The sequence below is a fragment of the Triticum urartu genome, chromosome 6A (genome assembly GCF_056163025.1).
Source record: "Triticum urartu cultivar PI428250 chromosome 6A, HENAU_Tu73, whole genome shotgun sequence".
In the NCBI taxonomy this organism is placed as follows: Eukaryota; Viridiplantae; Streptophyta; class Magnoliopsida; order Poales; family Poaceae; genus Triticum; species Triticum urartu.
The window spans coordinates 572,996,229-573,005,514 of record NC_141878.1 but is presented as its reverse complement, the minus strand read 5'-3'; the positions used below and the strand labels follow the sequence as shown (position 1 = coordinate 573,005,514).

General features: G+C 40.7%; 1 protein-coding gene and 1 pseudogene across 1 annotated transcript; one reads left to right on the top strand and one right to left on the bottom strand.

The window, feature by feature from the left end:
- The first annotated feature begins 592 nt into the window (after positions 1 to 592).
- Positions 593 to 1,792, top strand: LOC147966482 (uncharacterized; annotated as a pseudogene).
- A 1,631-nt stretch (positions 1,793 to 3,423) lies between these two features.
- Positions 3,424 to 4,122, bottom strand: LOC147966481 (uncharacterized). The gene has a single exon (XM_087530844.1). It carries the CDS (start codon positions 4,120 to 4,122, stop codon positions 3,424 to 3,426), a length of 699 nt encoding a protein of 232 aa, XP_087386970.1.
- Between the last annotated feature and the right edge of the window lie 5,164 nt (positions 4,123 to 9,286).

Here is a 9,286-nt window from a genome sequence, read left to right as displayed (position 1 = left end):
ACGATTAGTTGGGGAGCGCTCCACGCGCGCCAAGTGTCACGCGCGGAGCGGTCGGGAGATTTTTCCGAGGCGCTCCGCGCGCGACACTTGTCGCGCGTACGGCGTCTCCCGTGTTTTCCGGTTTCTGGTTTCCCTTTCTGGTTTTTCCTTTTTTTACTTTATTAGTCCTTATACTTCTAATGTTTTGTAAAACCTTTTGATCTGTTTTGAGATCTGTTTTCTCTCTGGTGTGCGCAAACCGTCGTGGAGCACTGTTCTTTCTTTGACGTCGTCTTCGTCCGTCGCGGCCGCCGCTCTTGTCGCGTGGTTACGGCGGCCCCTGTCCCGGCCGCCGCGCTTGTTGCCTGGTTTTAAGGCGTTCCTTTTTTAGCGTCGACCGCGCTTCCCCGTTTGCATGATCGCCGTTCCCTACCGGTTGCCTTCGTGGGTTTCCTGTTTCCCTTTAACGTTTCTCTTTTTGTTCCCATTATATTTCCGGGATATGGAGATTTATGGGGTAGTTACGGGTGGGGACTACCAACACTATCAGATGTCAAGTTTCAACTGGGTTTTGTGTGATTAGTTCTTGATAATCATTGTGTTCCTTGCAGTTATGGCTTGTCCTTTTTGCCGTATGCCTGGTGGCCCGTGTTCTTCTGTTGATTCTTCTGTAGATGGGTTCAGTGTGGTCCTTGATCGGCGTTGTTGGAGGCGTGTTGTAAGAATACCATTTTATAATTGTTTAATTTTTGGCACACACGTTTATTTCTTTTGGTGGTTCTCATGCTGTCTAGGTTTTGATTATGATCCTTGTTTTGATTTATTCTGCAGTATGTTCCGTGTAGTGTTAGAGCTCATCTTGCTCGTTACATCGAGGAGTGCAGGGCTTTAGCCATAAGGAGGGGTGACGAAGATACTGATCTTGCTTTTCAGTGCAATGAGGGTTATTTGTATGGTGTTTTGTTTAGTCATGGTCGGTTGAGGAGTAAATTCCATGGCCCTTCCTGGGAACGATTGGTCAGTGATTATGATGTTCGTCCTCGTGATATAATGACCATTAGGCTCGAACACAATGGAACATGGATTGGTATTGATTTTTATCGTGTTGGTCGTGGAGATGCGTTATCTCCTTTACCTTCTGTTGGAAAGGTTTATTTTTAAGGAAGTTTTTAGCTTGTTTTATTGCATATGATGACTTTTCTGTTCCCTTGAGCCTGTGTAATTATATTTTGTAGCTCTTGATGGTTTGAGCGACTCCGAGATGGAACTTGTTGGGAGTTGTTATTACACCCGTGGTGTTTTTCTTAATTATCAGCAGATGTATTTCATGAGGTGTCAACTCTTTGATGATGTCTACATACCGTGTTGTCCTTTTGTTCACAGGATTGATTCCATGAATGTTAATGGTTATCATATGGTCAGATTTTTTTCCACTATTTTTTCTTTGTTTTATTTATTTATTTTTATTATCTCTTCTATTTATAGTTTTAAATTTTTGTTCTATTTTCTGATAGCTTGATGTTTTTGTCAGGTTATTCCTGGTATTGTTGTGAGGAGTTTGAAGGAGTTTGTGACTTTTCCTAGGACTGACGTTTTAACCCTTGAAGTTACTTTGGAATCTTGTGATGATGATGTATATGTGTGCACTCCTTGCTCCTACTTCATTGGCTTGCGTAGTAGAATGGTGTTCAAACAGGAAGGTTTCAGTGATTTTCTCCAGGCATCGTCTATTGAAGTAAACAACTTGGTGCTGATAACTTTCAAAGAGCGTGATGGGAGGCTTGTTGTTATCTTCAATCTCCTGCCGCAGTGATGTTAGTTATAGCCTTTGAACCTAAATGGATTTTGTTTAAAAATCTATGCTACGGGTTAATGTTGTCTTGATATATGGAACGATATTTACCTAAGAACCTAAGTGTTCATTTCTATTGTATGTTTGTAGAAGAGGTATGGCTGTGCATCTCTTTTAAAGATGTTCTTTTGGACGGATGTTATTTAATTGGGGTTATAGTTTTGAACACAGTAGAGGCACGTGTGTTGTTTACTCTGAGGCACGACTGTGTATCTCTTTTATGTGAGGCACGTGGATTAAGTAAATGAAGGCACGGAATTGAAGTCAGTCCAGGCATGGTCGTGAGGAGGCACGTGTATACTGAGAGCTACGTGTGTGCAGCGCCAAAGTTGTACGGGCGAGATACTATGGGTTTCATGCGAGAGGCACGTGTGTGCGTAGGACGTAGAGTTACTGTTGGTTTTATGTGAGGCACGTGGATTGAGTAAAATGGAGGCATGGAATTATAGTCAGTACAAGCACGGTTGTGGAGGTACGGGTGTAGTGAGAGACACATCTGTGCAGCACCAAAGTTGCATTGGCGATCACGCGTGCGGAGCACGTAGAGTTACTTTGGGTTTCAAGTGAGGCATGTTGATCAAGCAAACAGAGGCACTGCAGTCAGTACAAGCACGGTTGTCTGGAGGCACGGTTTTGAACCCACTTGCTGGTGTCAAGATTTTAGAGGCACGGATGTACGGCAGTAGAGGCATCGGTCCGAATGTCTGGTTAGAGGGGCTCGGTTAATAATGCACAGGTGTGTAGTCTCTAGGGTCACGGGTGCGTGGCACCACAGGCATGGATTGAGTAGACACTTAGTGAGTCACGCTTATAAATAGGTCAGTTGCACACAGTAGTGTAGTTTTGTGGCATCGTGCAGAACTGGTGTACGGAGAGGAACCTGTGTACAATATCTAGGATGTTCTGAATGGACGGAGCGGTGTTTGATGTGAAATGGAGACAAGGATTTTTTTCCCAATGTGGTTAAGGTAACAAAGTTCTCGTCGCTTGTGACTGTGTACCGAATGATCTTCTGCAATATTTATGAATTGCTCACGCCAATGTTTAATAAGCATTGTACTAAGAGTTTACAACGATATCATCACATATTCTTGTAAATGCACGATGCATCTTGTAAAGGTTGAGTATGAAAATTATAATACAATATCGTGCAAGATATCTCTCGTTCTATAATCATGGATACAATATATGCTTGCTCAGTACTGGGACATAAGTTACTAATTGCATTTAGACATAACTTACTAATTGCATTTAGACATGCAAAACGTAGTATCCATTTGTACATTAGCACACCACTGTGTTCAAAGTTCAAACGTAAAATAGTAATACAATACACACAACATCTTTGAGCAACAACAAACATATTTACAACATAGGTTCATACAATCCAAATTAGTACATGAGCACACCACTGTGTTCAAAGTTCAAACGTAAACTAGTAATACAATACACACAGCATCTTTGAGCAACAACAAACATATTTACAACATAGGTTCATGCAATCCAAATTATGATAATAGTAGTTCCTACTAGTTTAATGTAGACATCCATTTTCTCGCAATTTACCAACCACTGTTTCCCTTCCGGCGCTTTCAGTCGCTGGAAGATCCCTCGCCATTGCTCTTACGTGGGCGGAGTCTTTCTTTCATTGGTTGTTGGTGGAGATGACGTAGCTCGTTCTTGATGATTAGGATTCTACGGTACAACTCATAGCTAATATACCCGTCCTTTGCCGCGTACTCAAGGTGTATCGGGGAAAGTGGCTTCCACTCCCAGAACTGGTGCTTCTCCTTTGGGAATGATTTCTTCATGTTCTTGTATGAGGGGTCGATGATGGCCGCTGCAAGGTCAGCGATGGAGTACCTTTCTCCACCACCCTTGATGCAGAATAGCCTCTGGATGTTGACGTGGTGCTTGTCTGGAATTCTGATGCATGCACGGGCAAGCATGGTCTTGTCGTTCCTGGTGTCGACGCTAGTGAAAGTTACCGTTTTCCGTTGCAGGAAGTCAACTAACGCCTGGGAGCGCTCGGACCTGCAGTAGTGGTATACAAGGACATGCTCGCGCATGGAAAGTTGGACGACGGCGATCCCTTGTCGTATGTAACTGCTCTTACGTGTGTACTCGAGGTCTAGGCCGACGAACTTGTTCTTCTCCTCCTTTAGCCATTCTTCATACTTGTTGATGATCCGCTCCACGGTCCTTGGGTAGTTGGTGTACACCACCTCGAGCACGGTTGTACCGTGGGTAGTGATGTGTTCGGTGAATGTTGTTAGTTTCCCGTCGTCCATGGCTGGAGGTGTGCGGTGGTGAACTGCGGCCGGCGAGAAACTTTCTAGGAAGAGGATGAAATGGAGTCGGAAAAGTGAAAGGGTTATTTTGTCGTGCAAAAAAGGAAACCGCCAAAGAGCAGTTGCTAGTCACGCGGCGGTTCCAGGCGTAGAATTTCGCAAACAGGGGTTTTTTTATCTGTTTTTTAAGATTTTCACTTGTCTTTGTTCATTGAATTTTTTTATTCGTTGTGTGCTGCCTGCGTGATGCATCTTTGGCTGTGATAGTAGTCGTGTAAACGTTAGAACATTCAGCAGATGCATGGTCGTGCCTTTGTTGTGAAACATTTTTTTAGTTAATAATCTTCCTTGGTTAGGGAGGCACGATTTTTATGTTATTCGGTGTACAAGTGTGTTTAGGAAAAGTTGAACTAAATATAGTTTGGACTTGAAAACGTAGTCCTATTTGGTTTTTAATTGAGATATGTTTCACTAGATAGTTTGAATAAGTTTGATAACATCGTATTGCTAGAGGTTTTGAATCACAAACTGATTCTTGTTTGGTTTCATTTTTGAAAATTAAACTTTTTGTTTTTTGGTTTTTTGAATTGTGAACTTTTCAAAGGATAAGAACTACATTTTTTCGATTGAATCATTTCGATGATTCAAACAACATTTGTTTTAAAGGATCATTCCGATGGTTGAAACAGCAAGTTGAGTGTGTGTAAGAGCTACATAAGTTGCAAAAGAATATTCCTACAGTTCAAGCAAGCACATGGTCCGTAATAGTTAAATTACTCTACCATCCTATCTAGCAAACTTATAGTAATCAGTGTTTTGCTCCTGGAGGCATCATGATGAAACGAGCGTTGAACATTCTAGGAGATGCACTGTTTGCTTCCGTTTTAGGTGCTGCTTCCGATGGAATCTACATGATGCGCTGAATGATGATGGACACAAAATGGTCATTTCGCTCTTTGAAAGTGATTAGAACAACGTTCTTTTCAATGAAGGATGCAGCTGATATGAAGTCTCTGAAAGAAGACTTTTGTATTACCATCCTGCCGTCGTTTTTGGAGATGTAGTACGATGAAGGAGTGATGACATGTGTATGTTCATCAGGAGCTTCAAGGGTTACTCTGCCACTGGTTGGCATGTCCACCCATCTCTTCAGTGTTGAGACAATGCTCCTAGGAATTTTCTAGAAGAAAATCGAAATTAAATAGAAATTAAAACCGTTGATTTGTCACTTGGGCAATAAATAAAAGGATGTTTGAATATGGTGAGTGCAAAAACATTAAGAAATTCCATATTTGAAGTAATATAGTTCCTGGCATGTTCAGGTTTGTGTGTAAACAGATAAAACAACATATTAAGAGAACAACGGAAGTTTTGTTGGTTTAGGTTTGAATAAATAGGTTTTTTTATAATTTTACTTATAAGCAATATTACGTCGGTATTGTTTATATTACATATGAGCAAAATACTTTTGGTATTTTAACAAGGACAGTTGTAACCAACCATGACGTAGTATTTGGTATTAGTGTGAGTCAGGACATGGACAAATGGACGGCAACGGATGAAAGTATCTCCGAAAAGGAGTTTTTGAAAGAATCGTGTCTGGTCGTAGGTGAGCTCAATATCCTTAGAGTAGACACAACAGTGAACATGGTCGAAATCGTCAGAAGAAAGATCGTCGAGAGCTAGAAAAAGAAAAAGCTTTTAAAGTTAGATAAAGTTACATCCAACACGGGGTTAATATTATTTAGTTCGATTCATGCATATAAAATTACAGCAAAAGAAGATAAGTCTGTAATGTTTGTAATATTAAATACCTACCAACGTGGGGTAATGGAAGCAGCCTTTTGTTATCTCGATATGTTTGTATTTTGAGATTGAGACCCTCGTCTGGTAGTTCAAATTCTATGCGGTCTCCAACACGAAGTTCATAATCAGCCGCAAAGATGTTCCACTCACAACCGCAGAACTTTGTGTAGTTTGCCCTATGCTTAAACAAAGCATTGTAAGACCTTCCTTCATGTGTAAGAAGGGCTGGCTCTACCTGCTGTTTACACAATTTTCTTGCTTCTTTCTTCTCTTCTTCAATGTATTCAGCGAGAAAAGCTCTGACATTACAGTTTACATACTGGAAAAAATAGTGCAAATAACAACCTGTAAGTATAAATTTGAACTTGCGTACTGTTAATGTTAAAAGTTTTCTTAAATTTGATATGAATTTTTGATAAGAATTACAGATAACAACATAATTGTATTATAAATTAATAGACTATATTAATCACGGCATAGGCAAGCAAACTAATGGAAATTGAAAACACAAGGCAGGTGCGAAGAAGTGGCAGCAGGGGGACCTAATGTAGGTGCAAGGGGGTATGAGTGACAGTGACGATTTTTACTGTGTTGTAAGCAACTAATTTGTTAGTGATGCTTACTAACCATGCGGCTCCAGCAATTTTCATCAAGAATAACCTCAAACTCCTGGATAACTTCAGGGTGTGGTTCGCAAGGGCCGCCTGGTTGGCGGCAGGCAGAGCAATTCATACCTAAATATTTCAGAAAAGCTATGTTAAGAAAACAAGAATATCATAACAATTTAAAAACAAGCTTCAACGTGGAAGGTAGACAACGACTAGCTTCAAATATGGTAGCTATATTGAAGGCATGCAACAACTACAAATTTACCATAAATCTTCTCATCTACTCCTTTGAGAAAAGCAGTATGACAGAGTTTATAACACTTGTTTAGATTTTCAAATGGTTTTTATAGTCCGTTAGAGAATGAAGTCGTTGTACCGGATCTGATACTTCAATAACTATCAAATGAAAAACCTAAACGTAAAACGTAAATACGGATCGGAGCATGCTGCTTATGCATATGCTTTTTACCTGTGATAGAAGAAGAACGAGGGTTGACGAATGGAGATTTGGGTAGGGTAAGCTTAGGGCAAGCGCACACGGCTAGCAAAATCTACGAGAGAAGCACGGCTTGGAAGTTAATCAAGAGACCCAATAAAAACTGTTCAATAACTTGTTTGAAATGAGACTGTGTGCGGGGAAGAAGCACGAACCTTAAAAGTAGGCGGACGGATAAGGCAGATGGCTTGTGATGGGAAGCTTAGGGCAAGCACCCACGGCCAGCAATCTACGAGAGAAGTATGGCTTAGAAATTAATCGATTGTGTGCGGGTTAGAAGCACGAATCCTGGAAGCAGGAGACGGAGAAGAAGCACGAACCCTAGAAGCAAGCGACGGAGAAGGCAAATGAGTTGTGTTGTGGCTGAGGGAGTCGGAGCTTATTGAAATATAAAGGAGATGGGAGAGAGCAAGAGTAGTAATGAGTGCTTTTTGTTTTATTTTTTATTTTGCAAAATGGAATGAATGCTGGTTGTAGATGGTGTGCGTGTAGTCCGAGGTGTTATGGGGACACGAGATGTTTGACTCGTCCAGCTGCCTCCCGTTATAGTTGTCCAGCTGTGCTGCGTCCGAGCGGAGTTTTTTACGTGCCTATGCTGCCTCACATACTTTTTGCGAGGCATCGTTATACATGCTAAAAAGCATACTCCTGCTTCTGTGTTTTAATTTTTTTAATCACATGTTTAATCAGATATGGTTGGGTGTGTCTTTAGGAGAGGAACGGTGATGATGTTATTAGATGCACCACTACTAGGGAAAAGGCTAGCAGCAGCGCGGGTTTTAGACCTATCAGTAGCGCGGGGTGGTGCGCTACTGATAAGGCGCTACAGCTAACGAATAGTAGTAGCGTGCCTCCACCCACGCTACGGCTAAATCGACTTAGTACCAGCGAGTTCCAGGAGGAGCGCTGCTGGTAATTAGTAGTAGCGCTTCTCTCTGCCCGCGCTGCTACTATTATTTCGTATTTTTTTTATTTCATGTCGTATTCGTACACCTTTACACAAATTTTCATACAACAGGAATTTACAAATTGTTTTTACATCATAATGAGTTATTACATCACGGGGTGAAAGAACCGTGTGGACTAGTTTCAAGTGGATGGACATCCACTTGAAACTAATCCGCGGTTCTTTCACCCAATGATATAATAAATATCATCATCATCATCATCATATCATTAACAACTTATCATCATCATCATATCATTGGTCACTAGTCGTAATCACAAGTACTCCTGACATCTTCAACTCTAACACATTGTATCACATAATAAACATATTGTACCTCATAGGACCTACTACATTCTCTTAGGACCTACTATATTCTCTAAGGTAAAATAGCAAAAAACAAGATAGCCCCTCGCTCTCCATTATGGAGAATGCGGATTATCCTATCTCCAATTCTTACCTTTCGCTTAATGTTGCTTCCAAGAACCTCCTTACGAATGTCCAAACATTTTTTCCACTCTTTGATTAGCATGTGTTCACCAGTTTCAGAAATTTGATATGCACAGGTGAGATCCGTAGGATGACCTGGCTGTAGGTTCAGAACTTCAAGGCGACCATTGTAATACATCAGATGAGGCACACAATCCATCGGGATTTTCTGTTGAGAAACATAGTAATAACTTCGTAGTTAGCAATGATGTACTAGTTTTAGAAGTATGCAAAAGATCCACGGATGTCGTACTAGTAAAATATCTTACTAGGGTATCTCCATAGAAGTTATCGTGGTTCAACACATGCACTAGTGGCACGTATTCACCATAATTTGGAGGAGTTCGATAATAGGTATTGTAATTCTCCAAAAAAGTACAATAAGCAATCAGATGATTTTTCTCCTTATAAGTTAATTCGGAGCCATCAGTGTAGTGGGTTTTGTCTACCATCTTCTGCGCATTCTTTGAAGATTCAAAATAAGCTGCCAATGGAAATAAGCTGTCAACTATTTTGAAATAAACAATATAAATTAGTTAATAACTATGTTTGAGAAACTCACATTGCGGTAGAATCGGAAGCGTATCAACAAGGACCCAAATGTCCATATTGTCTTGCTCGATGTCAGGATGACCAAGATCCATGGTGACAATCAGACCCTCATAAAAACCATACATTTTGCAAAGTGCTTCCCAATTTTGACAACCAAAATGGGTTACGCTCTGAGAATTATACAGATTTACTTCAAAATCGATATCATGATGGGTCCTTAGGTGTATTTTCTTTGTTTGAAAATTTTCATGGTCTTCAAAACCCATC